Source organism: Python bivittatus, unplaced genomic scaffold, assembly GCF_059951505.1.
Source record: "Python bivittatus isolate LINGU-HERP-01145 unplaced genomic scaffold, Pbiv_v1 ctg000660_np1212, whole genome shotgun sequence".
Lineage (NCBI taxonomy): Eukaryota > Metazoa > Chordata > Lepidosauria > Squamata > Pythonidae > Python > Python bivittatus.
The window spans coordinates 59,918-87,677 of record NW_028277092.1 but is presented as its reverse complement, the minus strand read 5'-3'; the positions used below and the strand labels follow the sequence as shown (position 1 = coordinate 87,677).

At 53.4% G+C, this 27,760-nt stretch overlaps 1 protein-coding gene across 4 annotated transcripts; it reads right to left on the bottom strand.

The window, feature by feature from the left end:
• Window positions 1–85: 85 nt before the first annotated feature.
• BCAN (brevican) lies at window positions 86–26,649 on the bottom strand. 4 transcript variants are annotated; one of them, XM_088151072.1, is made up of 13 exons: window positions 25,528–26,649; window positions 21,534–21,631; window positions 20,531–20,923; window positions 18,801–18,975; window positions 17,439–17,566; window positions 16,272–16,565; window positions 12,214–12,528; window positions 8,816–9,775; window positions 3,482–3,589; window positions 2,827–2,985; window positions 2,288–2,370; window positions 1,422–1,566; window positions 86–780 (listed from the first exon to the last, which is right to left on the bottom strand). In XM_088151072.1, exons 2-13 carry the CDS (start codon window positions 21,622–21,624, stop codon window positions 587–589), a joined length of 3,045 nt encoding a protein of 1,014 aa, XP_088007198.1. In that variant the 5' UTR covers window positions 21,625–21,631; window positions 25,528–26,649; the 3' UTR covers window positions 86–586. The 4 variants fall into 4 exon arrangements, with proteins under 4 accessions (XP_088007198.1, XP_088007199.1, XP_088007197.1 ...); XM_088151073.1 differs by having other exon boundaries at window positions 25,545–26,649; XM_088151071.1 differs by having other exon boundaries at window positions 23,983–26,211.
• Between the last annotated feature and the right edge of the window lie 1,111 nt (window positions 26,650–27,760).

The following is a 27,760-nucleotide window of genomic DNA, read 5'->3' as shown; positions in this document are numbered from 1 at the left end:
GAGCGGGGGGTACAGTCCCTCTCTGAGAAAGAAGGACGCCTTTTGCACAAAGAAGAAAAGCGTTCCTAAAGGCACCATTTAGTTATTAGATTATCTTTATATGTACACATATAATCATGTAAAAAATGAGTAAGAGCAGACGGCAATTCTCCTCACTCCTGACTAGATCATGAATCCAGGATGGGGATAATCTTAGATGCCTCTTCGGTCCTAGTTTGCCCTGTCATTGGAGTGGGGGGGGGGAGAGGTCACAAGGCTCATTACTTGTAGCAAGAGAATTAGGTGGGGGGGAGCGCAAAGTACCCCCTTGACATGCACATCCCCCCCTCATTTTCCCAGTGGAAGCCAGAGGAGGCTTGCCCCCGCTTCTCGCCGCCCAAGGGGTCCTCTCCCTGCCTTATGCCTCTAGAACCATTCCCACGCCAATGAGGGTCCTGCACCTTTCCGATCAGGACCCCCACTAAGGACCCTTCCCCAGCCCTTTCTGCTCTGGAAACCAGGGCCTCCATTCCCTTCTTCAAGAGAGGCCTTGAAAAGTGCCCCCCCAGCTGTCCAAAATTCACCAGGGACAGGGGGCGGCCAGCCTCTAAGACTCCACGGGGCTGCAGGTGAATTGCGGCGATTCCCACTGGCCGGTCTCCTGGCACCGAACGAGCGGCGAGTGGCGCTGAATGAAGCCTTCTGGGCACCGGTATCGGAGGACAGAACTGATTTCGTAACGCTGCTTTGGTTTGCCAAACATTTGTGCATCTGCCACTTTGGGGGGTGAACTGCAGGAGACTGGCGAGAAGATGAAAAGGTTCAAGAGTCAGCTGCATCTTCTTGCCCAACAGCCGAGTCCCGGAAGGGATGACCTCTGAGCATGGGGCGCTTGGGCACAGCCGGTACGCCTGGCATTGCACAATAAGTTGCAGCGATGCTCTGCTGCTGGGCACAATCCTCATTTGGGGAAAAAATTGCCCAGAAGAGGTCTTTCATGTGAAGCCCTGTGTTCAAAGCAATCCCAGCTGGGGGGGGAACGACAAGACCCAGAGTGCTCCGAAGGGTCCCCATGCCCCAGCAGAGCCCCACACACTCAGATGTGCGGGAGCCCCTGGGCTTCTGTCCAGCCAAACACCGTCCAGCTTCCAGCGCCCAAAGGCCGGGCTGGGGGCTCTTAAAGTGTCTGAAGCCGGGGACCACCCTGTGATCTTTCCCGCAAGGCGGTCAAATGTGCTCCACGCCCCAAGCCTCTTCAGGCTGGTGAAAAAGAACAAGCTTAGAGGCCCGTCCTGACTTTTGGCCTGCATTTCTGAGGGTGCAACTCTTGACTCCCCCTTTCCCTGGCCAGTTGTTTTACCTTTAGCTCACTCTTTCAATGGGTCTTCTCTGGGGAAGAGAGGGACGAGAGGCAAAGGGTTTCTCCCCTCTGTGATACTCACCCAGCCCCATTTTGCAGGTGAAGGGCAGATGGTAGCCACAGGGCACGTCGCTCCACTTCCCATCCTTTCGCCAGGAGATGCCCACGCAGTTCTCCCCATAGAGGAAGTGGCTGTCGGGCTGCCCGTGGTGCCAATTCTCATACAGCTTCGAGGGGCAGGGGAGGGGGCAGGCAGAGAAAGAGAGAGGTCAGCCACTGGGGTGTGGGCTGCTGGCGCGGGCAAGGGTGGCAAAGGGGCGAGGGTTGCCCGGGGCCTCAGCCCATGTGGGGATGTGTGAAAGAAGGAAGGAGGGAAGGGCCTTTCTCATGACCAGCCACGGGAAAGCCGGGGCTGCTCTGAACTGGGGCATCATCAACTGTGGGGGAAGCCACCATGCTTCTTAAAATCTGGTGCTTTCTACACTGAATGGCTCTCTTTGATAGCTTCAGTGGACAGGGCACGCTGTATGCTTCTGCATTTTTGCTTGGTCTGCTAATAAATGTTAAAGACAGACAGAATAAACTGACAAGTATTCCGTACTTAGGATGAGAGGGAATCCCCTCCAGCTCACCCTGCACAAGTGTCTCTGCTGAGATGTTGCAGGTACAAAAATGGAAAGTCCTTCACATTGTGCCTAAGACCCCACCCCTGTCATTTTCCTTGACCCTCTGCCGTGGCGCTTCCTAACAGCCTCCTTTCCAAGGACCAAGCAGAGCTGACCTCGCTTGGTTTCCAAGGCCTGGTAAATGTTGCCCCTTGCCAAGACTCAAGTACCTCAGAGGTCGGTAACTGGCACCACCCCTTGGCCCCTTTTCTGGAGATCAGGACCTTCTGGGCTGTCCATCCCAGAGTTCAGCGCAGCTGGCCCCTTCCCAAGCTTCACTTACCAGAGGGCTCCCATTGGACCACTGAAAGTCCCCTTCAATTGTCCGATCGTTCAGACCAATCCACTGGTACTCCTTGTACTGATCTGGAATCGAGAGAGGGACGCATGAAGGATCAGGAAAGGGCACATCAGCTACCCTGCTCTGGTCCTAGGTAAGGGAGGTGCAAAATAAAAGCCACCTAAATAATTAAAGCTTATTTCCCTCCTGGCGACACCTGGACCTGCCACCCTTTCCTGCAGCACAGGAGGAGAGACCCAGAAGCCAGGAAAGTGAGGAAGAAGAATGGGCTACCACGGGCCGAGGTTGGGCCCAGGGCCCTAGTCTTTTTCCAGGAATCACACGTCCAACGCTTGCTTGCAAGGCCTGTGAAAAAGGCTTGTGGTTCAACCTCCAGCCGGTTTGCACAAGTTTGCCCACGCAGCCACAGATCACCCCCAAGCGAAAGCAAAGGAGCGAGCTGGAGCACTGCAGCACTAGAGCGTCCACTTCAGTACTGAAGCTGTAAACTGATCTCAACTTTCGAGACTGAGAATCCATACCGTTGATGAAGCTCTGCTCCTCGGGAGTCATGATGTTAACTAAGTGCCCCCCGTAGTTTCTGCACTGGGTCTCGGCGTCTTCCCAATTCCTCCGCTCAGAAAAGTGCTTGTAGCAAGACCCTTGGAAGCTGTCCCAGCCAGGCTGGCACTTCTTTCGGCCTGGAGAGAGAGACAGAACCCGGGGGGCAAGTTCAGAGTCCCCCTAATTCCTGGGTGGACTGCAGCCTTTGATTTCAGCGGGAGGACCTTCCTTCTGAAAGAAGGGGAAATGGCCAGGGTTGCCTGAATCTGACCCAGAATAACACTGGGCACTCCCGCACGCACGCAATTATTCAGCCATCTTCCGCTGAACTTCCCAGTGAGGCTGGGCTCCAAGGGTTGCTGGCAACGCCTGTTATGAAGGGTAGAAGGAGAAGCTGCTGCCAGATTAAGGAAAGGAGCGGCGTAATATCCCTTCTGGACACAGACGTTTTCCTAGCCTCCCCTGCCTGTTTGGTTAGGGACGCTCGCTTCAGGCCGTCAGCTGCTTGCTCAGCTCTGAGGTCAGCAGTGTGCGTTTGCACACCCAGCACCACTGGGCACTTTGCCCACTTTCGCATTGGCCAGATGAGGGTCTTTGCCTCTCTACCTGGGCTTCTGCGTCCCGTTTACTCACTGATTTCGCAGGCGTCCCCTCCGTATCCCGGCAGGCAGAGACACCCCGTGCGCCCACTGTCTTCCGTGCAAGTCCCTCCGTTCCTGCAGGGGTTTGGCATGCAGGTGTCTGAAAGCAGAGGGGGGGGCAGGTGTGGGAGTATGATCACCAAAGGGGAGGTTTTGAGAGAGGCCCTGATCCTGATCTGGCCTTTGGGGTGGGGGGAAGGGGGGTCAGTCTGCAGACAGAAGCAGCATATCGGGAGGTTTAAAGTGGAAGAGAAATAGTCCAGATGGAATGAGTGTAAGATGGCTGGATTCACACAACCTCTACACTCTAAACTCAGGTTAACAAAACACAGTGGCTGCGTTCAGATACTGGAGCACATGCCCAAATCGATAAAGCAGACTCCAGCTTTCTGTGACGGCTTGTTCATGCAACAGGCTTAGTGTGCTGGTTACTGACTGGATCCATTTTCTGAGCTTGTGCGATAAATGGAACCATAAGCTAAGGCTTTGTGCAACACTTTAAGCCACAACATACCTAAACCAGAGTAAAAGCTAAGCCAGCTGCACGCCTGGCCGCCAAAGCAAGGGCCAGGCTCTGCGATGGCAGGGCATGACCCCATCTCATCTATCCTGGGCCAATGTAAAATGGAAACCCAGTTTGCGATTGGTGTTGCCAGAAGGGAGAGAAGAGCCTTGCTTGGCAGGCGGAAGCTGACCCAGGGAAGGCTGCCTCTCGGGGGGAGAGCAGGGGGCAGCCTCTCCTGCCCTGGTGGCTCCTCGGCTGCCTGCCTGGGGGGCTCACCTTGATCGGCTCCAGCCCAGGGGCTCTCCAACCCAGTGCCACTGCTGCCCGCTGCTGAGCTGAGCCAGGCGCAGGCTGTCCAGGCTTTGGGGCCGCTTGCTCCCCACCTCCTTGTGGGGCGTGAGGGCTGTCCTGTTTCTGACCACCGCCACGCCTTCCCTTTGCAGGCTGAGGGGGTCATTTCCCACCCTCCTCCCTGCCTTTGCCCCCCAGGCAGCAGGGTGGGAAGGAAACCCAGCAGAGAGGCTGGGGCTGGATGGAGGCACAGCTGCTGCACGGTTGCTCCCGTCAGCCTGGCACCCAGGAGGGGTTTGGTTTGGGTCACTCCTAGCAAGTTGTGATACAGGTCAACACCCTGTTGGACAGCGCTAGGGTGCGTGTGCCGGAAACTCCTGCAGAGCCTCCCCCCTTTCCTTCCTCAGAGGGTTTGCTCCATAGCCCCCCTCCCCGCCAGATGGCCCTTGTCCCCATCTTACTGGAAGAGATGCTTACATGGGGAGATGCTGAAGTGAAAGCCTGCAAGTTTCCCAAGGGGACACACTGCCCCACAGAGTCCTGGAGGCGCAGCCGGTCGCAGTCCAAGGAACACGAAAGCCCAACTCTGTCCCTCCCCTCGGCTGCCCGTATCCCCCCGCGTCTGATTCCCTGCGGCCCCGGGAGAGCTGCCTCTGGAGAGTCAAAGCGCCCCGGCCTGGCAGCGGACCCGGCCAGGAGAGCCCGCCTCTGACGCAGGCCGGACTAAGTGACTGAGAGACCTTCCGCGTCTCAGCTGAGCCTGCCTCGGAAGGCTGATATGCGGAAGAAAGGGGAACCGAGGCATCACCGTGGCTCACTAGCGGAAAGGCCTACAGAATGAAAGGCGACTGATTGTTAATTCAGCCAAACTAGGTCTCCAGAAAAAGTAACACATTGAGAAAGACAACCCTACAAGTAAAATTATTTCTCAGAGAGGCTAGTTTTCCACAGGCAGGGGGACTCAGCATGGAGCTGCTTTAATCCATACCAGTGTTGCACTTCCGTGGGTCCACCTCCTGGGCTGGCTCCTAGCCCCTGGTCCCACGGTCCCAGCCGGAGCATCTAATTTCTCGTTTGGAAAAGAAGCGCGTTGCTCTGTGTGGCTTTCCAGACTCCCGCGCCTAGCAATGCTTAGCACCGTCTCTCTCTCTCTCTCTCTCTCTCATCGGCCAATTTCTTTTGTGTTTGATTGCCAAACGTTTTGAGATTTCTTTGGGAAGGAAGGAAGGAAGGAAGGAAGGAAGGAAGGAAGGAAGGAAGGAAGGAAGGAAGGAAGGAAGGAGGGAGGGAGGGAGGGAGGGAGGGAGGGAAGGAAGGAAGGAAGGAAGGAAGGAAGGAGGGAGGGAGGGAGGGAGGGAGGGAAGGAAGGAAGGAGGGAGGGAGGGAGGGAGGGAGGGAAGGAAGGAAGGAAGGAAGGAAGGAGAGATAGAGAGGAGGGAGGGAGGGAGGGAAGGAAGGAAGGAAGGGAGGGAGGGAGGGAGGGAGGGAAGGAAGGAAGGAAGGAAGGAAGGAAGGAAGGAAGGAAGGAAGGAAGGAGAGATAGAGAGGAGGGAGGGAGGGAGGGAAGGAAGGAAGGAAGGAAGGAAGGAAGGAAGGAGGGAGGGAGGGAGGGAGGGAAGGAAGGAAGGAAGGAAGGAGAGATAGAGAGGGAGGGAGGGAGGGAGGGAGGGAGGGAAGGAAGGAAGGAAGGAAGGAAGGAAGGAAGGAGGGAGGGAGGGAGGGAGGGAAGGAAGGAAGGAAGGAAGGAGAGATAGAGAGGGAGGGAGGGAGGGAGGGAGGGAGGGAAGGAAGGAAGGAAGGAAGGAGGGAGGGAGGGAGGGAGGGAGGGAAGGAGGGAGGGAGGGAGGGAGGGAGGGAAGGAAGGAAGGAAGGAGAGTTAGAGAGGAGGGAGGGAGGGAGGGAGGGAGGGAAGGAAGGAAGGAAGGAAGGAAGGAAGGGAGGGAGGGAGGGAGGGAGGGAAGGAAGGAAGGAAGGAAGGAGAGATAGAGAGGAGGGAAGGAGGGAGGGAGGGAGGGAGGGAAGGAAGGAAGGAAGGAAGGAGGGAGGGAGGGAGGGAGGGAGGGAGGGAAGGAAGGAAGGAAGGAAGGAAGGAAGGAAGGGAGGGAGGGAGGGAGGGAGGGAGGGAAGGAAGGAAGGAAGGAAGGAGGAAGGGAGGGAGGGAGGGAGGGAGGGAAGGAAGGAGGGAGGGAGGGAGGGAGGGAGGAAGGAAGGAAGGAAGGAGAGATAGAGAGGAGGGAAGGAGGGAGGGAGGGAGGGAAGGAAGGAAGGAAGGAAGGAAGGAGGGAGGGAGGGAGGGAGGGAAGGAAGGAAGGAAGGAAGGAAGGAAGGAAGGAAGGAAGGAAGGAAGGAAGGAGAGATAGAGAGGAGGGAGGGAGGGAGGGAAGGAAGGAAGGAAGGAGGGAGGGAGGGAGGGAAGGAAGGAAGGAAGGAAGGAAGGAGAGATAGAGAGGGAGGGAGGGAGGGAGGGAGGGAAGGAAGGAAGGAAGGAAGGAGGGAGGGAGGGAGGGAAGGAAGGAAGGAAGGAAGGAGAGATAGAGAGGAGGGAGGGAGGGAGGGAGGGAGGGAAGGAAGGAAGGAAGGAAGGAAGGAGGGAGGGAGGGAGGGAGGGAGGGAGGGAGGGAAGGAAGGAAGGAAGGAGAGTTAGAGAGGAGGGAGGGAGGGAGGGAGGGAGGGAAGGAAGGAAGGAAGGAAGGGAGGGAGGGAGGGAGGGAGGGAAGGAAGGAAGGAAGGAGAGATAGAGAGGAGGGAGGGAGGGAGGGAGGGAAGGAAGGAAGGAAGGAAGGAAGGAAGGAAGGAAGGAAGGAAGGAAGGAAGGAAGGAGGGAGGGAAGGAAGGAAGGAAGGAAGGAAGGAGAGTTAGAGAGGAGGGAGGGAGGGAAGGAAGGAAGGAAGGAAGGAAGGAAGGAAGGAAGGAAGGAAGGAAGGAAGGAAGGAAGGAAGGAAGGAAGGAAGGATTTCCTTGGACTGCCGTTTGGGATCTGAGCTATGCCTTGGTCAGGCAGAAGCTGACGGAGAAGATGTTCTTGACAAGGAACTCACCTTTTAAATGTTCAAAAAGGAGAAAGCGAGGTAGCAAGACAGCCAGGGCCTGAGGCGGTGACCCAGGCTTGCCACAAGAACGGGTGGAATCAGGGAATGCCCCCCTCCCCACAGGTTTTACTACTTCGTGGACCATCCTTTCTTGCTGGCAATCGGGGAGGGGGGCGCGGAAGGCCCAAGGGCTGGCTATTCTGAGAAACCACAGGACAAGGCGAAGAGTTCCATTCCTGCTCCGCCATCAAAGAAGCGGAATGGCTTCTTTGGGTAAACCAGGATATATCCCACCTCTTGTTTCCTAGCCCTAACCTTGGAAGAGAGGTGGGATAAAAAGGTAACTAAATAAAGAACTGGTGGACACTCTTCGCGTGGCTGGTGCTGCAGCCGTTAAGGCCAAGAGGGAGAGAAAGCGATGCGAGGCAATAGGGCGTCCCTGTATGGCAAAGACCAGGGAGCTCTCCTCCTGCCTTCGGACACAGCACGCATTGCCCAAAACTCCACCTCTGAAACTCCAAATTTCCCTCCACAATTTCATACCTTTTGGTCACAGAACAAAAAAAGTACTTAAAAACCCAAATTTTAAAGGAGTTCAGTTCAAAAGGACCTGCTATTCCTCAGAATGTTCTAGTCCAATTAATTAACTAATTCCAAGACACTGGGGATATTTCGCCGTCTCATAGAAGTAAAAAACGTCTGCCAAAGTAGTTGCGTTTCGCTCCATGCGGTAACTCAGAAAGAGTACTATTATTATTATTATTATTATTATTATTATTATTATTATTATTATTATTTATAAAATGTGTTACGGTTAGCCATTTCAGTTTCCCCCCCGATCACCAGGGAAGCTGCAGGCCTGTCCTAACCCTCCTTTTCCCCTTCCCTCCCCATTCCCTGAATTCTGAAACCTGGCTATGTCTCTTTCTCAGTCTGGCTGAGAGGTGGCGGCGGAGTTGGGGGACGCTCCTGTTTGGGCTTCTGTGCTGAGCAGGGGTGGGCATGATGGCCTTTGCGCCCTTTCTAGCTCTGATGGAGGGGCAGCGATTCTGTGACATCAGAGGGGTGAGTTCATTAGTGTGGGGAAGAAAGAAGACGAAGAAGGCACAGGGGGGAAAGTAAAAGAAAGGCACATACAGGTACAGACATCCAGACGGTTTTCTTCTAGAAAGCTTTTAATTTCTTATTTCTGTTTCTCTTTAAAATTAGTCTCCTTCCTGGTCTGTTTTTCATGGAAACCGTGGTTAAAACACTTCATAGAAGTAGGAGAGACTTACAGAGCATGTGCTCTCTAGGGTGGTTTTTGTCTGTGGGCAACACATGTGCTTCTCTGGTTCCTGAGGAAGAGGATGAGGAGGAAGAAGAAGAGGAGGAGGAGGAGGAGGAGAGACACAGGGAAGCGCAGCCTGAAAGGAGACGCGAGGCCAGGGAGGGGCTTAGTGTGGCAGGACAGCCAAGACGGTGGCCAAGGAGGCCAAAGCCAGAGAGCCAAAAGGGTTACCTGACATGCTGCCAGACGCTCCAAGGCTGGCGCTTTCAGTGGGCAGGGCTGGCAGAGGGTGGGCAGTAGTCAAGGAGGCCTCCAGGAATGGGGTGCTGAAGAAATCCAAGCCCAAAGGGCCTCCAGAGGGGACAACCTCCCCGTGTCCCGGATGCCCGTCTTCGCCGGCAGCCGGCACCGCTGTCCTCAGAGCAGGGTCCTCGTCCTCCTCTGAGGCCTCAGCCCAGGGGCCTTCTCTGGAAGGCCTGTCCTCAGCCTCGGCCTCGGCCTCAGCAGGCTCCTCTCCAGAGCCGACAAAAGGCTTTAAGGCAGCCGTGGCCTCGTCGGGAGGACCGGAGACGGCAACCGGGGAGGCCCTTGGTGGTGCAGGCCAGGAGAAACCCGAATGGTCCCCGCTCTCTTCAGACTGGCCGGCTGGCATTGTGCTCAGGGATGGGAGCAGCGCTGCCCCCCAGGGTGCTACCGGGGAGGCCGCTGTCCCTGGAGGCACAGCGCCTGCCCCTCGAGGAGGACTGGGGAAGCGAGTGCCTGCCAGCCCAGGAACGTGCCCGCTTCCCACCCCAGCGTCTTCAGGCGTGCTGGAGCTGTGGCTTGCACCGTGAGTCACCTGCTCTGAAGGGGAAGCCTTCCTTTCGGTGGCTATCTCTGAGGGACCTTCACGCGCTTCACCCACATCCTCTCCCTGTGGGCTGTCGGAGGAGCTGGCGGCTGTGGGCCCTGTTCCTTCATCCTCTGGGGAGGGCTCTGCAGGGCTGTGGGAACTGTGGGGCTCATCCTCATCCCTGGGCTGGCTGAGACCTGGAGAGATCTTGCTTCCCGCGGCCTCTCCATCCTCGGTCTCCACCTCCTCTGGAGCTGCCTCTGAAGCCGCTGGCTCCCCTTCCCTCTGCTGCCTTTGATCCAGCACGTGGGCCTCCGTGGCGCTTGGCACCTGCTCCATGTCAGGTTCAGGCTCCGCCCCTGCAAGGCCAAAGGAAGCCAGTGAGATGGCAACACCCCCCTCGGCATCCACAGAGCGAACGGACGCTCCAGCAGCCGAGCTTCGTCTCACGCATCGTGCTGCTTCCGGGGGACACGCCTTTGCCCTCAGTTTTCATACAAGTGGCAGTGATCAAACACGTGTGCCTTTTGTTGCTTCATGCCAAATTCCAATAAATTTGCAATTAATTGATCCAACATCAACCACCAGATATTAATCAGCCATTCCTATCAAACTCCTATCAGACGTCCACGTAAAATTACCAGGTGGATGTGGTGGGCGAGGAGGTTCTGCAATCACACCCACACCCTGGGGGCAGGAAGAACATTCAAAGGAGCCTAAGTGCTCTTTCACTCTTCACATGTACACACACGCCCCACAATGCACACCCTGCCCCCACAGGCAGTGAGAAGCCCTCCTCTTGCACAGCAAGGGCTCAGCAGCGGCCTCCCACCAACTGCCCCCGCCTGAGCCCCTGTGCAGGTGGTCAGGAGGTGGCCACAGAAACGGAGCCCTTGGGCAGGCAAGCCCCTTCTCCCACTGAGCTGCTGCTATGGAGCTCAGGCGGACAAAAATGCCCCCCGCCCCCGGCTGGAGAAGACTGCATCTTTCTGCTTGTTGTCTGTAATGCAGAATATGGGATGTTCCCCCATCTAGGCACAAACCTCAAGGCCTTCTTAGTGGGACCCTCGCCACTGTGGAATGCCTGGCCACTAAAGCGTCTGACTCCGGTGCCAAGCACGGTCCGGCGGAACCCATCTGCACAAGGGGAGGTGAGAGATTGCCCACTTGCACTCAGGACGGCTGCCCCTCACAAGGAAGACGCAGGGGAGCGGTCATCCCACGGGTCTGAGTGCCGGGAGACGAGGGAAGCCGTCAAGCTCTCAACCACGGCGGAGCCTTTAAGGACTCTGGGTTCAACCACCTCGCTTTCTAATCTCCTTTGGATTTATAATTATTTTAGTTATAGCTAAATTATATTAAATTATATTATTTAGTTAAAAGAGGTCTTCCAAACAACAAGTATTAAAATCTACCAGGTGAGTAAAACTTCATCCCAAAATAGAAGAAAAGCTAACTAGCACTTTAAAGAACTTAAGTAATAAAAAACAAATGGCAAAAAGCTAAGTAAGAATTTAATTTAAGAAAGCTTTAAATGGATTAAGGAACCAAACAAATTTGGAATATTAGAACTTTTGCTAAGTTTTTCATGGAAACACAAATTGTTTAGTCTATCAGGAAATAGATTATTGGCTGACAGTTGAAAACAACACAATAAAATCTGAGACTACCTGAATACAGGTAGCCCTTGCTTAATAATCCTAACTGGGGCTGGCAACTCCGCTGCTAAGCGAAGCAGCTGCTAAGTGGGAAACCACGTGACTGCAACTGTGCTTTCTGGCTGGAAAGAGACAAGACTACTCAGTTTCACCCCTTTGGCTTTTGTTTGCCCCCTAGCCACTCCCCTGCCCTTTGCAATGCTCGAGTGCCTGCTTACTGTCTCGTACACATAGAAAGCAATGCAACTGCACTGCAGCCCGGGGCTGGAAGCCGTGGGCATGCTTTGCAAACAGCTTACTCTCTTGAAATCCCTTCCTCTCCAATCTCTCCGCTCTGCAAGGGCAGGAGGAAGCAAGCGATTTCTGTAGGCAATCTCTCCTTTGCCCGACCCTTTCCCACTGCTGGTGTCATCACACTGCTTTCAATGTGTAGAAGAGCAAACAGCTTACTCTCTTGAAAACCCTCTCCAATTTCTCTGCTCTGCAAGGGGAGCAGGGAGGGAGGGGCAGGCAAAAGAGAGATTGCCTGCAGAAATCTGACAACAGTCAGAGCGGAAATGCAAATGACAAATCAAGAGATGAAAAAAGACCTGGGCAAGGACTTATTTTTGGATTTACAAAAGAGGGTTTCTAAAACCTTGAAGAAATCTTTGAGATGGGAGAAAGAAAGTCTGAATGGAGATTCAACCCTATAACAGCAACTTGATGAACTGAAGATTGTTAGAAGCAAAAGAAAGGAATATAAAATGGACTTGTTTGATCAGGGTTAAAACAAGAAATACTTTTATAAAATTCTGGAAACCCTTTAGGGACTTTTTGCCATGGACAGAAATGACGACAATTTTTGGATTTGTGAATGGATGGGGGGGGGGTTATGGGAAGGAGTGAATCATGTATGTAATTTAACAGGGGGTGGGGATTTATTAATTTGCTTGTATTTGTTGCAAGGAAGGTTGGGAGTCACTTCTTTACATATTCTTTAGTTTCTATCTCCTTTCTTTTCTTTTTTCCTTTTTCTTTTTTGCAGTTTTTATTTCTTTTTTCTATTCTTTTCTTTTTTAGTTTGTATTATCTTTTAGTATTGCAAAACTCTTTATTATTATTTTTTTTAAAGCTGCCCCTTCTCTTCTACCACCTACCAGGCCCGCGTCTCCTGGCACAACTGCCACCTCTTTCTTCCCCCTCTTCTCCATCGCTCCTCCCGTCACAATCACCTGGGCCAGCCTCCTCGGGCCCTGTGGTGGCTGCCTCCTCGAAGGTTTTCCTTGGTTCCTCTGGCACCTCAAGGAGGTCCTGGAAGAGGGGCACAGAATAAATGGCCCCTCTGGACTCCTTGGCCCCCTCAGGCTCTTCCTTGGACAGCTGCAGCTCTTCCATCTTCTGGGTCACCGTCACAATTTCCTTGCTGCTCTCTGTCACAGGGACCGGAGATTCCAAGGAAGGGGTGGTCTCCTCTGTAGCAGAAAGAAAGGGGGTGTTACTGCCTAAGTTTTCCTCTAGGACCCTACAAGCAATCTGGGCAGCTGGGCCAGGCAGGAGCTTGGCAGCCAGCGTGGCTGCTTGTTTGGGAATCTCTCCTCCTTGGCAAAAAAACTAGGGCAGCGATGGGCCTTTCCACAACCACCCGCTTGCAGAGGAGAAGGCAAAGGGCTGGGTCTGACCTCCAGTGGCCTTGCGGAGGAGAAGCAGCAAGGAGGAGACTGGTCTGTGGCTGTCAAGGGAGGAGATGCCTGATGGCAATGGTGGGAGACAGAAACTGCCCTTCCAGCTTCCTTTCCCTCCATGACCTTGTTGTGCTGTGATGATGAAAGAGCACAGAGAGCCCCCCTCACTTGAGTACCCCTTTTGACGCTAAAGGGAAGGGAGCTGGATGGCTCCTCGTGCATCATGTTCAGAGGGAGCCGGTCTCCAGGTGTTAAGGAAGGAGTGGCTGGGTTGACCATCTGGGGGAACTGGAGCCACTCACTGCCTGGTATGTCTCATCTGCTAATGCTCCTATCGAAGATGACCACTAGACATGTATGTGGAATGCAAAGCCCGGCTGCCTCAGCCACCCCATCCTGTCCAGCTGAAGATATTTGAGAGACCTGCAATGTCTGGCCCAGCAGAGGACGCGGAGAGGCTTCTACTGATTCTGGATGCATTTTGCTAATTAGGTGATTTCAAAATCAGCAAATCACGCCATGGCTTGGAAGAGGGTAAACAAGCCCTTCCTTGCCTCCAGGGGCCTTCTGCTCCAGTCATTCAGGTTTTCCTGACCACTAGGCTGACCGTCCTTGTTGCACCCAGCTTGGCTCTGGAATGTGGAGCTGGCCAGAGCGCTGGACGCTGCTGTTCCTGGGAGGCTCTGCCCAGTCGGGGACCCCGGGTTGCTCCTTGGTTTTCCAAGGGAAATGAGGAGACTCAAAGGGCACCTAGAGAGATGGTGGCAGAAAACCAGATGTGGACGTGATCAAGCATTGCTGCAAGTTCACGTCTGAGTCTGTGCAGTGGCAGTAAGAATGGCAAAGTGGCAATTCTTCCCATGCCAACTGCATCCACAGATTCCCAACTAGTGGCCCTGTTCAGAGTTACCTGGATCTTTCTGGGGAAAGATGGGTGGAATAATATGCCTGCAGGCACATCAGATGATTCTGCATGTGTCTTAGTGGAAAAACCACTTTCATCTGCTTTGGATCAGGTACCAGTCGGGCAGAGTCCACTGCGACTGGGATTCTGCTGAGCTTGCAGGATGTGGATAGGGTTCTCCGTGGTATGAACTCTGTCACCTGCCCCTCCTGGCTCCCTCAGACAGCTAAGCAGGGCAAGACTGGATGGACCTGGGAGATGGTCAAAGCTTTTTCGAAGAAGGTATACTCTGATTTCTCTTTTATTACGCGGGAAAGTTTTTTTGAAGAAGCGTATAATGCCATCTGCACTGAAGAAGCTGGTAATATACCATCATTCACAGCTTCTGTCCTGTCTCCAGGCTCCCCCTTTTAGGTTTAAACTGGTGAGAAGGTGGTGGGGATCAGCTACAAAGGATCCTAGAAAAGATCAGTTATTTGGAACTCCATCAGTCAGAGTTCAGGCCTGGACCTCGGATAGAAATGACAGCGGTTGATGACCTTCATCAGCATCTGGGTGGAGGGGGGAGTGCACCCTGCTCGGTCCCGTGAGACCTCTTAGTGGCATTCGGTACCATCAGCCATGGCATCCTTCTGGAACGCCTGCAGGTCTGGGGAATTGAGGGCGCTATCCTGTGGTGGTTCTGCCCCTACCCGAGCTGGTGGTTCCACTTGATAGCAATGGGGGAAGCGCTCTGGCTCTCGGTTACTCAGCCGTGGGCTTTCTCAGGGCCCGGTGCTCTCTCCACCTTGCTCAACATCTCTATAAACTGCTGGGAGAGGTCACCTGTCGGTTTGGGGTACGGTGCCATCAGAACGCTGATGTCACCCAGCCATGCATTGGAAATGCTGTGGAAGGCCTGGACTGGCGTCTGGAGGCCGTTGGGGCTCAGATGGGGTGAAACAGGCTCAGGCTGAACCCGAGAGAACGTTGTTTGCCGCCCTCCGTTAACCTTGGTCCCGGCAGTTGCTCTGGGTGAGTCACACTAGTTGGTTCATGGCTTGGGGGTCCTTCTGGAGTTGGGGCTCACGCTGAAGCAGCAGGTGGAAGCTGTGGCGGGGGCCTTTCCCAGCTTTGGCGGTGGGCCAGTTGCCACCCAGCTATAGCAGGACATCCCAGCGACTGGGACTCGTGCCCTGATACCCGCTCGTCTGGACTACTGCAATGCGTGCCACGTGAGACTGCCTTTGGAGACAGTTCACAAGCTTCAGCCGGTCCAAAACGGGGTGCGACGCCTCTGCCACTGCAGGACAACACCAATCCTTAGGTCAGCGCACTGGCTCCCAGGCCCAGCGCATCACCCTAGACGCCTTTACGGTGCAGCGCCGGATTCGGTCGGGCAGCGCCCGGCCAGAACTGAACCCGCCTGCCCTCCTGGCCCAAACGTCTAGAGCCGGGGTGCTCGACCTGGGTCCACGCTGGGGGTCTGCGGATAGATTTCAGGGATCCGTGAACTTGGCCGGGAGGAAGCTACAACTTGATTTTCACATGTATTAGCCTATTGCGTTATTTGTGATTTTAAAAATATTTGGATAACTGGATTTGGGCATATTTGGTTTCCTTTAAAATCTGTCTCTGTTTTATTGCGTGCGGGTTCTGAGCGCGCGTTGTATGCGCTTTTCTTAGAAGGTCGCACAGACGGTTTCATCCGGCTGTCTAAGGGATCCGTGGCAGAAAAGGCTGAGAACCTCTGCCCCAGAGGAGGCTGCTGAGAACCCCCCCGTGAGAAGCGTGGAGAGGGTGGGCTTCCCTGTCCAAGAACGCGCTTCCCCCGGCAGGACTCTCGGTTCCTTCCTTCCTTCCTTCCTTCCTTCCTTCCTTCCTTCCTTCCTTCCTTCCTTCCTTCCTTCCTTCCTTCCTTCCTTCCTTCCTTCCTTCCTTCCTTCCTTCCTTCCTTCCTTCCTTCCTTCCTTCCTTCCTTCCTTCCTTCCTTCCTTCCTTCCTTCCTTCCTTCCTTCCTTCCTTCCTTCCTTCCTTCCTTCCTTCCTTCCTTCCTTCCTTGCATTTTGCCGGGCACTTAAAGCCGGACTAAAGCCGGACTATTCAACGTGCGTTCAGTTCAAATTGGTTGATTATGGGAGTTCTATTAAGCCTGTATTGTATTATTGTTTTTATGTTCCTCTTATTGTTTCTATATTGCTTTGTTGTTCGTGGCTAAGAGTGTTAACTGACTGGGTCAGCCTACAAATACTGTAAATCAATAAGTCATATCTTCCAAGGTTCTTTCTAGGAATGGAGATGCTCAGACCTTTTCTTTCACGTTCTGCAGCATGTAACGTGCATTTGAACTGTAACTTTTTTCACCAACATCCTGGGAGGAAACTTATCGCCACGATAATGAGAACTGAGGGCACTGCAAGAAATACGGCCTAATGCGAAACAACTGCCAATGGGCACCAAGGTTTCTGGGGAGCAATCCCTGACTTAAGGAGAGGCTTTAACAGTTCCTTTAACAGGAACCTTTCTGGTTCCTGTTTTTCCTGGCCAGGAGACAAGTGATGGGCAAAGCAACTGCTTGAGACGCAGGAGCTGGCCAAATATACAATTTGGACACCCTAATCGTGGGCCCACAAGGAGGACCTCTCCTTACCTTTGAAGCAGTACACGTCATACTTGCTCTGTGGATCTGGAAATCCAGTCTGATTGCGGAAGAGGAAGATGGTTTTGACCCCTGGCGCGTTCCCTCCACACTTCTCCCGTGGCGTCACAATAGGGTAGCGCACACTACCGTCTGCCAGCCAGCCTGGGTTGCAATGGTCCAGCCCCTGGTTCCAGGCTGCGTACAGCTGGCCAGTCGTGGCCATCTCTATCCCCAGAGCTTCACACTCAGCTTTGGCCTCCTCCCAAGTGAATTTCTTCGGGGAACTCACCACAAACAGGTCTCCTGCAAGCAGAAACGCAGCAGCTTTTGACGCTTAAAAAAGGAAAAGAACTGGCACTTTTTGTTTATTGAAATACTGATCACACAGAAGTAAAGTTAAATAGCTTTGGAACCAATTTGGCTAAAACTGTCAGAAAAATGTTTCTAGAATTTACTGGGGATGGGGAGGGCAAGGGGAACTGGGTTTTTTTGTAATGTTTCTATTCTTCAAGCAAACTGAATTCAAAAGAAGATATTTTTAGAAGTCTAGCCCACAGCCATGGGATTTTCTGTGGTCTCTCATCCAAGATCAGCTATGGTAAGCTGGGGGCTAACAACAAAATCACTACAGTAAAGTACTGTACAAATCTTTCTTTTCTGACTGTGCTCATTGTGGATCTTAGGATAGGAAGTACCGTAGTCATTCAGCATCACATCCAACCCCCTGGTCAACCCAATTAATCCAAATTAAAGCATCTTTGATAGATGGAAGTCCAGGGCAGATGGGTGTCCAAGCTGTTTTGACACTTTCAGTGAAGGAGAGCCTGCCAACTTTCTGGCTTACTGGCTGCGTCTATTAGATTGAATATTATATATATATAAAAAAAGTCCTAACGATAAGAGCAAACAGATTTTGATAGTTTTTAAAGAAACGGCAGGCAAAATGAGTGTGTTACATCTTAGGCTTGACATACTTCTGTGATGTAAAAACAGTAAACAAGACATTGAAGGGGATATCGAGTGCGTGGCCAGAAGCTGCATTTGATTACTGGAGTGAATCTCAAGTCAGGCTCTTCCCTTCCCTTGGCAGAAGACAACCCAACAGCCCTGGTTCTAGAAGAAGACTGAACGGAACGGAAGCCACAGACGGCAAAGGGCTTCTGGCAACGAACTGACCGTGCAGTTCTTCAGCGTAGCAGTAGACGTCGTACGTGTCATCCGGATCGACAACGCCGTAATTGCGGACACCTGGAAAGCCATTCATGTCTCCATAACAGGCTTCACGAGGGGTCTGAATGGGGTACCTAGAGATGATCAGAGTGTGGCCACACATTAATGCAAGTCGCTGCCTGCAACAAGGGCAGAAAAGAACCCAAGAGTGCCAAATGGAAACAAGCAGGAGCAAAACCAACCAGCTTGTGTTAAGATGATGACACACGGAGCGGGAAGATTCTGAACCCAGCTCAGCACCGGGCTTGGTGAGGGGCTCAGGTCTGGTGGGCTACTCTCCCTAGTCTGCCTTGGAGAAGGGGAACCAAGAGGTGGCCAGAGGTGCTTGTGGAAAGCTTCCTGGTGCTCTGCTGGGACCACGCAGGATGTCAGCAGAGGCCCCTGGCAGGCGTGGAAGACCCACGTCCCCCACTCTCAGCATGCCCAGTTATGTTTGGAATCGTGCGGTTTTTCCCCTAAGCTCCTGAGAAATAAAGTGTCTGTCTGAACAGAAATTTTGGATTGGGGAAAAAATCCATAAACTTCACGTATTATAGAGCAAATGATTCAGTCCAGCAAACTGAAAACTTTACTTTTTGTTTATTTTGCTGCAATATATTAAGAGGCAAACATAACTCAGTAACAGTAAAATCTAACATTTATTTTGGAGAAATAGTTCCAGGCCAATATGCATGAATACAGTAATTTGGCTACTGCTTCTTTTTAGCCATACACATATTGAAATTGGTTTCTACATAAAGAATATAGAAGTACTTCCCAGGAATTGGTCCTGAAAAAAATGTATAACTTAGAAGCCAGCTAGAGCTTGTTAATGTCTGCAGACCAGAAAGACTTTTCAAAAAGTTAAGAACTGAAAACAAAATTTCAAAATGACAAGGAAAAAATGGAAGAAAAAAAGAAATAATAAAAATTGGAATAGACACACACACACAAGTACAAACGTTTTAAGCACCCCCCTTTAATGTCCCTGTCCAGACAAGGGAATTCCTAGGGGCGGCACCGCTCATCATGCAGACAAAGGGTGCCCCTATCCGAGGAGACGCGCTTTTGGCTGCTGGGCTTTCAAGACGGGATGGTGTTGAGCGCCGTCTCACGCGGATCCCAGCGATTCAGCTAAAGGCGCCTTTTACTTTCCCCACGAACCTGGTAACGAGCAAGCGGAACGGCATCCCTTGGCACCAGGTCACGCGCGTTGGGAAGAAGGGGCACCGCGACACGCCAGCGGCACGCCTGCCTGCCAGCGGCGACGGGGGGTTCGGAATTCCGTCACAGCGCCCGCAAGCCCCGCCCCGCCCCAGCCCCCCTTACCTGACCGTCTGGTCCGCGATCCAGCCGGCGTCGCACTGCTCGTAGCCGCTGAGGTAGGCGGCGTGGAGCTGCTCGGGGGTCGCGATCGCTGCCCCGATCCGGGCGCAGGCGGCCTGGGCCTGGGGAAAGGTGTAAGCGTAGCGCGAAGAGCCTCCCCGGTAGTGGAAGACGACCCCTGCAAGGCGAGAGGAGAGGGCCTCGGGGACCTGGGCGGCGGGGAGGCGCGGCCTCGGGGCCCGCCGGCGACCCTGTTCTCCCCGGGGGGCAGGAGGGGGGCATTCGCCCTCGCTCCGCCGGCCCAGGCTCGCCGCCCGCAGGCCCGGCACCGCGCGGCCGCCCGGCTCTCCTGCTGTCTCGGGAGGAGCGGCGAGACGGGGACGGCGAACCCGGCGGCCGCCGCTCTGGCCCTCGGGGCTCCGGGGCCGGCCCGGAGCCCCCCTGCCCGCGGGGGAAGCCCCTTCCTCCGGCTGGCGCAGCCGGGGCAAAGGGGAGGGGGGTCCCTCCGCGGCAACCCGTAAGAACTGCCCCCGCCCACAGCCGCCCAGCCGGCATCGGGGCGGGGCTTCCCGACCCCTTCCCTCTCCCCCTCTGGAACGACGGGACCGTACAAGATGCGCCGTCGGGCACTCGCCCTTAGCGTAAGGCCTGACGATGAGCGAGCTAGTCAGCGCGAAGGACCGGGCGTTGCCCACGGACCTTCTCGGCTGGGTCTTTCCAACAGGAAGCGCTGTACGGGCTGCCCCACGCACCTCTCTACCATGCGAGGCGGCGGTGTATTTGCGTATATATATGTGCCACTTACTGACTTTAACAGGGATGCACCAAAATGCCCGCCGGGTCTGGAGCGGGAGGACCCCCCTTTCCTTAAGCTTGTTGCTAAACCAAAAGGCTGCACGAGGCTGGGTTCTCCTAGGTGGCCTTTGCGACTCCTGCTTTTATTACAGGTTCTGCTACCATCTAGGTTCGTTTTGGTTTGACTTATGTCGTAGGTTTCATTGACAGGGTTGGCTTCTATAGGGAAAGCTGTTGGGATCTTCCCAGAAAGGAACAGACGTCTCTGTCCCAACGAGATTTTTTTAACACTCTTAAACAAGATTTTGCTTAATTCATGGAAAGAAAGGAAATGGTTGCTAATGCTTACAAGTCCAGCATTCAGAAAATGAGGCTCATAAATTGAATAAAACAACAAAAATAAAACAACAAAACAAGTCATGTAAATATCTAGTAGATATAGTAGATGTTCGAGAAAAAAGGAAGTGCCCAAAGGATAGATTTTAAGACCTTCGAAGAGGGCTGCACTAAAGAACTTAAGCCACAAATGCAAAACTACTGCTGAGAAACCCGTTTTTAATGTTCATTAAATTAAATGATTTCATTGTTGGACATCTGGCAGATTATGGGCTGTTACACTTCAACCAATTCCTATCTCTCTAAGGCTGTGAAGGTTCACCCAGCATTTTGAACATCCGTGAAACTCCCCCCGCCCGTCTTCCTCGTGACAGTCCCCTGGGGAGGCTGGGAGTCCCCAAGAGGACTCCTGTGGACAGCCAAGCCGCCGGTTCTTCTCCCAGTGCATTCATCCTGAGAGACCCCTCCGCCGCTAGTTCTCCTTGCACTCACCAGGAACGAGGCCAGGAATACAAACCGGCTGCGGGACAGCCTCAGGCAGAGGCGTGGGTGGGCACGGCTCAGCACGCGCCAAGTCGTGTCTGGGGGGGAAACCATCTTACCCTTCACCTTCACCTCCAGTAAATCCTGCCCATCTTCAATCCCGTGTTGAACGTCGCAGCGGTACAGCCCGGAGTCATTGGAGCGCAGCTCGCTCAGGACCAGGGTGGCATCCGTGGGTGAGTCTGGGTAGAAGGGGAGGAAGACTCGGTCGCGGTAGACTTCGCTGACTTTGACCTTGAGGCCCCGGGCCACCAGGATCTCGGTTTCTCTGCCGTCAGTAAGGAAGGTCCATTTTACTCGGAGGGCACCCTGAACGCCACGGCGGCCGGCTGTTTCGGTGGTGGGCAGGGGCCACAGGTAGGTGATGTGGCAGGGGATGGTGAGGCTGCCAGACAGGACGGCTCGCACAGGGGGATATTTGGCGATTGAGACCCGCAGAGCTTTGAGGTCGTCTGATGGGAGAAAAAGAGGGATCAGCCTCGGAGGCACTTGGAGAGGCCTCAGAGAAGGGGCATCTGCAGAGCTGACAGGGACTGAGTGGGTCTTATGGGAAAGAGATTGGGGGGGGGGCTTCTTTTCCAATTGCGGTTGCTCTTCTACCCATTTCTTCAACTTGTGGACTGAGGTGGTGACTGACGATGGCATCACTTGACATGTCAAAGGCTGGATCCTTCCCGTTTGCCTCCCCCTTCCACCAGTTTTGGGACACAGACAATTTTGTATTTTAAACCAAACCCTAACCCTATACCTTTGCTTTTTTTAAACAAATATAAATGGAAACAGTTCCATCCATGTTCACTGGCATAATCTTGAAGAGTTCCAGGGCTGGTGAAAAGAGGCCTGGGGGCCACGTGGAAGCCATGGCCGCCGTTGCTCCCCTCCCACTTATCAGAGGTGTGAAAGGCTGAACCTGAAGCCACTGACCCTGGCTGCTGTGCCCGCCTCCTGCGAGGGCCCCCCTCCACCCTTCCGCCTCTCAGGACAAAGAGGAGCGTTTGGCCCACCTTGCCCCCAGCCACTGCTTCTGCCCCACCAGATCTGGGGTGCGGGGAGCTGCCTTACCTGTGCTTTCCCTGCCAAAGTGGAAGGAGGTCCCCAGAGATACCAGCTGGGCCAAGGCAGCGCACAGCAAGAGGTCCCAGCAGTGGGCCATCCTGGTCCTGCTTGTGGGGAGGGAGGAAACTGGGGTTAGAGGGAGGAAGGAACGGCTTAAGCAACAGTCTGGTCCAACCTGCCTCCAAGTTCACTGAAAGGAAGGAAATCCACATAATTGGACCATTAAGCTGATGTCAGTGTTGCCAAAATGCAGTAACAGACGTTAGTTGGCCTGTTCTGTTCGTTAGAACAACTACATGGGCTTTTTGTTCTGCCCCGATTGTTACCCATAAAGCCCTGGATGACTCCCCCACCCCACCCCTTTAGGAAGCCTATCCCGCACGCACCCCCCCCCCAGGGAAGGGGTGTTTCCATAGCTGACCCATTCCAGCCGCTTTGTGGTCAGCCAAAAGCCCCACCACCGCAGCTCACTCCATCACGCACAGGGAGCAGCTCTGCGGGGCTGAGTTTTAAGGCGGGGGGCTCTGTGTGAAAGAGGGGGAGAGAGAACACCCTGTGGGCCACGTTCACTGGCTGTGTTCACACAGTGCACTTAATGGAGCAGCGAAAGACGTAACGTTTGCCACCACGAATGAGAAGGGAAGAGATGCGTGTTTTGGAGCTCTGCGGCCACCAGCGAACGGGCGCAGCAGCCAGAAGAAAGCGGCATTTGTCCTTCAGAGGGAGTGGACGGTCCAGAGGACGAAGGAGTCCAGGGGGCCAGCAAGGCAAAGCACCACGTGGAAAGGTGCAGGAGCTCTACGTGCTGGCCATTAGCACAGAAGAAAAAACTAGAAGAAATCCCAGAGAGAGGAATTCAGACAGGGTGGGCTTTGTAAGAAGAGAGCATTGCTATAGAATAGTAATAGTACAGGACACAGCATACAGGTGATTGTAATGGTGGTAGTATGGAGAGTAGCATAGAGGACTCTCGCCGGGCCCGGCTGGGGAGGAAGCAGCGGACCGAGCTGGCAGTTCGTGCAGGGCGGGAGAAGTGCGAGGCCCTCGCCTAAAACTGCAACCGGGACTGCCGTCGCTAAGTGGCGCAGTCATGTGACATTTCGCCTTATAGCCGTGTTGTTTAGCAACGGAAATTCCAGTCCCAATTGGGGTCATTAAGCAAGGACTACCTGTAGAGTATACTGTAGAAGAAACATTGTAATAGTAATTGTCACAGTAATAGTGTAGAAATATTAGCAATAGAAGAAAATATAGGATAGAGGTAATAGGAAGCACTCACGTATAGATTTATAAGTTTCATATATCAATTTTATATCTTTGTTTTGCAGAACAAAATGTCTCCCCAACCCTTCTAGGGAGATATCAAGAAACCACCTGCCAGGGTCTGATGCTTTTCTGTCTCTTGAGTCTGGATCCATCCAGTTGCGTATGGTTTAAAAAAGAACCCGTGAGACGTGGCAAGACATGGTTTTATACCACTGATTTATTAAGAAGGGAATGATCCAGCCCGTCCAGAGCCATATAGACCTATCTCTTTATTGAACGTTGGGTATAAGCTTTTTACAGGTACTCTGGCGGGAAGACTAAATAATCTCCTAGCAGACATAAAATACTGATCAGATGGCATTTGTTCCAGAGAGGGACACGAAAGACATGCTGCTGATGAAGAAGGAAGCAGCAATGACCTTCCTTGATGTGGAAAAAGCGCTTCATCATTGGGAAGAGTCTTTTATGCTTTCGGTGTTGAAGATGATGAACTCCAGCTCAAACGTTTTATCATGGATTCAAAGAATTGATCGGCAACAAACAGCGAAGATAACAGAATATGGAACTCTATAAAAATGCTTTATTACAAAAGGGACAAGACAAGGCTGCCCTCTTTCTCCCTGTTCGATTAGCAGGAAAGATTTGACAGGATAGTAATTTTTTTGGAATTAAAATGTCAAGTTAAGAGCATGCTGATGATGTACTTAGGGTTACCCATCCGAGAGATTCTCTAGAATTGATAATGGAACACATTAAAAAATACAGTATGGTATCAGAATAAGACACAGATGATTATATGGAATTATCCAGAGTGGAACAACAATATCTATGACAAACCACAGGATTTAACATCAATGCTACACTGATTAAATGCTTAGGAATTTACTTAACTAGAAATAGCAAGGACTTTTCAAAACTAATTATTTGCTGGTTTGGAAGAACATAATGACAGATAGAAAAAGCTGAACTTATCTTAGAAGAATATGAACAGTAAAATTCCTGTTCTAAATGACCCCAGTAAGAATTGATGAAAAGATACTGAATGATATTCGCCTCCATTGTTACTGAATGAGTTAAAAGACAAATAAGCAATTTTATCTGGTTAAATAAACAACTGAGGTTTAAAGGTAAGAATATTCAAGAAAGAAAGAAAAAAAGATGGGGATTGTCCATGCCAAATCTGTCTTACCTGGATCACAGACTGGATTATAGCACCATATGGCCGGATTGCATTTATGGATGAAGCAGAATTCACAGAAGGCCTACTTAAATATCTTTGGACTGGTATGAAAAGCATGTCAGGATCTGTGCAAGCAAGAAATTAAAGCTTAATTAAATGTAGACTAGTGATGCATAGTTGACAGGGTTAAATGTTATAATTGTTAATTGGAGGCCCCTTGCTTGTTCCTGCCATCAAAGTTAGGAGAGGGGGGGAGGAAGCCAAGCCAGGTGCTGCTGTTATCTCTGCAGAGGCGCCAACAAGGTCAAGCAACCGTGGGAGGAATTTCAAGTGGGAAAAGAAAGTAGAAGGGGGCGAAGGGGTTAAAAGGAAGGGTTTTGCTTAGAAATGCTTAGACTCAACAATCTATAGATCCTGTGCATTTCTCTCAATAAAGAAATTTTTAATGGAACTAATTAGAGTCCAGAGGATTTACTGAACTTGGGAAATGAGTGTGCAGACTCTGACAAGCATGATAAGAAATCTCTCTGTTATAAGTAGATTATTAAAAGTATGGGATAAACTTTAAAAAAAGAATTAGGCTTATCTCCCTTAGCTTCAATATTCATTATGTATTTTTGTGAAGAAAAATATGCTAAATAATTTGATCAATGGAGAGAGAACTCTTAAAATTTGCAAGATTTATCTATTAACAAAACAAAATCAAATGATCTCTCCTTTGAATGATCAGATGTTCCTTTCTGTTTTCAGTATTTCCAAATGAACCTTATAGGCCAGAAACAAGGTGGTACGCCCAGAGAATTGGCTGAATTTGAAATATTTACAACACAAAATACAGAACATCTACTCAGGCTTATATATAAGTTGCTACTGAAATATGATTTAGAGGTGGAACAGGTTAAAGATTGCACGATCAAATGGATGCAGAACTTATACAGAACAACAGTATATATTCAGAAAATTGCTGGAAATGTAAAAATCAAGTTGGAATGTTTTACCACATTTAGTGGCAATGTTATAAAGCCCACCTATTCTGGAAGATGATGTTCTACAAGTCCTAAATGTTGCCAATCCTTTTCTACCAGTTATTTATTGATTTTGTTAAGTATTATTCACTTAAGTCACTTCCTCGTGAGATGGGTAGTGTCTAAATTTGAAATATAAATAAATAAATAAATAAATGCCTTATATACCTAAAAAATACCCATTTATACATGATAAATGCTACCAGGATTCTTTATGCTTTGTACTGGAAATCACATTTAATTCCTTCATTATAGAAATGGCAGTCTAAACTATGGGAATACACATCAATGTCTAAACTAACTTCAGACATGAAAAATAAGTCTGATATTAATTTTAATTGAACCCGGAAACCACCGATACATGTCTGTCTGTCCAGGGCTCGCTGCCACAATCCAAGGTCTGGATTCTCTTAAAATAAGGGTTCTAAACTCTTTGACGACATTTTTAAGAAGAGGCTGAACACAGGAAATCCACTCTCCTCTGCCGTGGCCAGGCCTCACTGGAAGTACTGTGTTCAGTTCTGCACACCTGTTTAAAAAACAAACCCGGTAAACTGGAGCCGGTCCAGAGAAGGGCGTTCAAGATGGTGAGAGGCGAAACCTTTCCCACGAGGGACGGTGAAAAACACCAGGTGTGCTTAGCTTGCGAAGAGAAGCTCGAGGGCGGACAGGACAGCCCTCTTCAAGCACCGAAGGCAGCACGCTGGGGAGGCTTCAGGCTTCCTCCCGCTTGCGCAGAGGGGAATGGATGAAGCTTCAAGGGTCCATGCCGAGCAGAGAGGAGGAGGAACTTCTGGACAGTCCGCGGAAGGGTTTCCTCCCCTTCACCGCGGGCTTTCAGACCGAGGCTGGAGAGTCCTCTAGCGGGGGTGGCGTGGCGAAGTTGCGGAGGGTCGGACCGGATGACCTCTGGGGCCCCTTCCCACTCGGATTCTGCTTGAGGGATAGGACCACCTGGACGCCGGTTCCGCCAAAGGCCGCCTTTAGCTTGGCGCGCCCCCGTCGGGCGCGCCCTCGGCCTCTCTCGCGGCCGCGCGGCGCAGGGCCCGAGGCGAGGCGAGGCGAGGCGAGGCGCGCGGAAAGCCCGCCGGGGAGACGCTCTCCCAGCCCCGCTCTTCCGAGGGGCGGGCCTTTCTTCGGCGGCTCCTCGCTTCATTCGACCGTCTCCTCGAGGATTTGGAGGCGCGGCTTCGGTCGGCCTCTTTGGCCTTCGCGGAGCGCGCTTCCTCGGAGAGGCAGCGAGCCCCGGGGCTGGCCCGAGGCTTGGGCTCGAGGAGCGGCGACGCGGGCCAGCCCGCCCGCGGGTGCTCGACGACCCGGAGGAGTTCGGCTTCTCAGACCGGCCGCCGTCCTGTTGCTGCGCGGCCAGCCTCATAAAGGCCCCCCGGGAGCCCCCTCTGGAATGGCCGCAGGAGCCCCGGGCTGAACGCGTCTCCCCCGCCGCGCCTCGGCTAGCAGCCTGGCCGGCCCGGGGAGCAGGGGCTGCCCCGGAGTGGCCTGAGGAGCGAAGCGGGGACGGGCGCGGGGAGGGCGCGCCCGCTGCTGGAGGCGCTCCGCGGGGCTGGAGGGAGCGGCGGGGAAGGCAGGGCCGGGCCAGCCGGGCCTTGGCGCGGGGCGGAGGCCGCGTGGGCGCCAGCCCGGCAGCAGGACCGGAAGCCCTGCCTGCCAGGCCCCCGGCTGGGCGGAGGTGCGCGGAGCCCGCCCGGGCGGGCGCAGAAGGCTTTGCTTCCCGCGGGAGGGCCCGGCGGGGCTCAGCCCGAGCGCAGCGGTTGCCAGCGCCGCCCTGCCTCCCGGGGCGCCTCCCGGCCCGAGGGCCGCTGACCTCTTGCGCCTGCCCAGCCTTTTGCCCGCCGATCGCGGCGGCAGCGGCGGCGGGGAAACAAGCCGAGGCGGCGCGGCTGTTGCGGGCCCTCCTGCGGAGCTGCCCGCGCCCGCGCCCTTCCCGGCGTCTTCAACGCGGCGAGCCGGGCGTCTCGGGGAGGGCAAAGCCTGGCCCTGCGCCCCGGGCGCCCCTCCGCTTCCGCTCGGGCTCCGGGAGGGACGCCGGCGGCTCCCGGCGCCTTTGAACGGGCGCTTCCTCGCCCCGCGCCCCGCTTTGCGGGAGCGAAAGGCGCGGTTAGAAATCGCGGGCTGCACATGGGCTGGTGTCCAGGGGTCTGGAACCAGCGGGTCCTCTGAAGGTTTTCGGCCGAGCCTTTCTCGGGAGACGTCGCTGGAGTCCCGCGTGCCCGCGGAGGGCGCCCCCGACCACGTCCAGCGAAGGTTCCGTGGAAAAAGCCGCGGACGGCTGGGGAAGGACCCGGTTTCTAAGGCGGAAGGTTTGGCAGCAACCGGTGCATACCCTCGTCTTCTCTTGTTGCTTCAGTTGTGCTAGCATGCCCAAGGAAGCCTTCCTAGAACCCTAAAGTTGCAAAACGCCACTGAGGCCCCAACTCAGCGCCGAACACAAGCCGTGCCCCCCCGGCCGCCCCCCCCAGCAGAACACATTCCCATTCTGCCCAAGGAACCCTCCGCTGCCCAGCTGCGCTTTCTTTAAGAGATGCTTTCGTAACGTTCAGCGGGCATCTGCCCTCCTGAACCTTAAGTGTCGTTCTCCCACACACTGGGACACGGGAGAACCACCCCTGGCCCTTTTCTTCCTGAAGTTCAGCTCCCCTGCGCAGGGTTTCCAATTTCTTTGGGACAATGTCAGTCAGCCCAAGAAGCCACCGTTCAGCTCCTTTACTGAGGCACAGATATTCCCGGCCTTGCCCTGCGAAGCT

Excerpts from the sequence above, each read along its gene's own strand:
- BCAN (XM_088151072.1), bottom strand. The coding sequence starts at position 21,624 with ATGGCCCACTGCTGGGACCTCTTGCTGTGCGCTGCCTTGGCCCAGCTG. Across the intron at positions 17,567-18,800 it reads ATCGCGGACCAGACGGTCAG|GTACCCCATTCAGACCCCTC; the intron begins GTAAGGGGGGCT and ends GATCATCTCTAG. Across the intron at positions 16,566-17,438 it reads CTACGCTGAAGAACTGCACG|GAGACCTGTTTGTGGTGAGT; the intron begins GTCAGTTCGTTG and ends TTCTGCTTGCAG.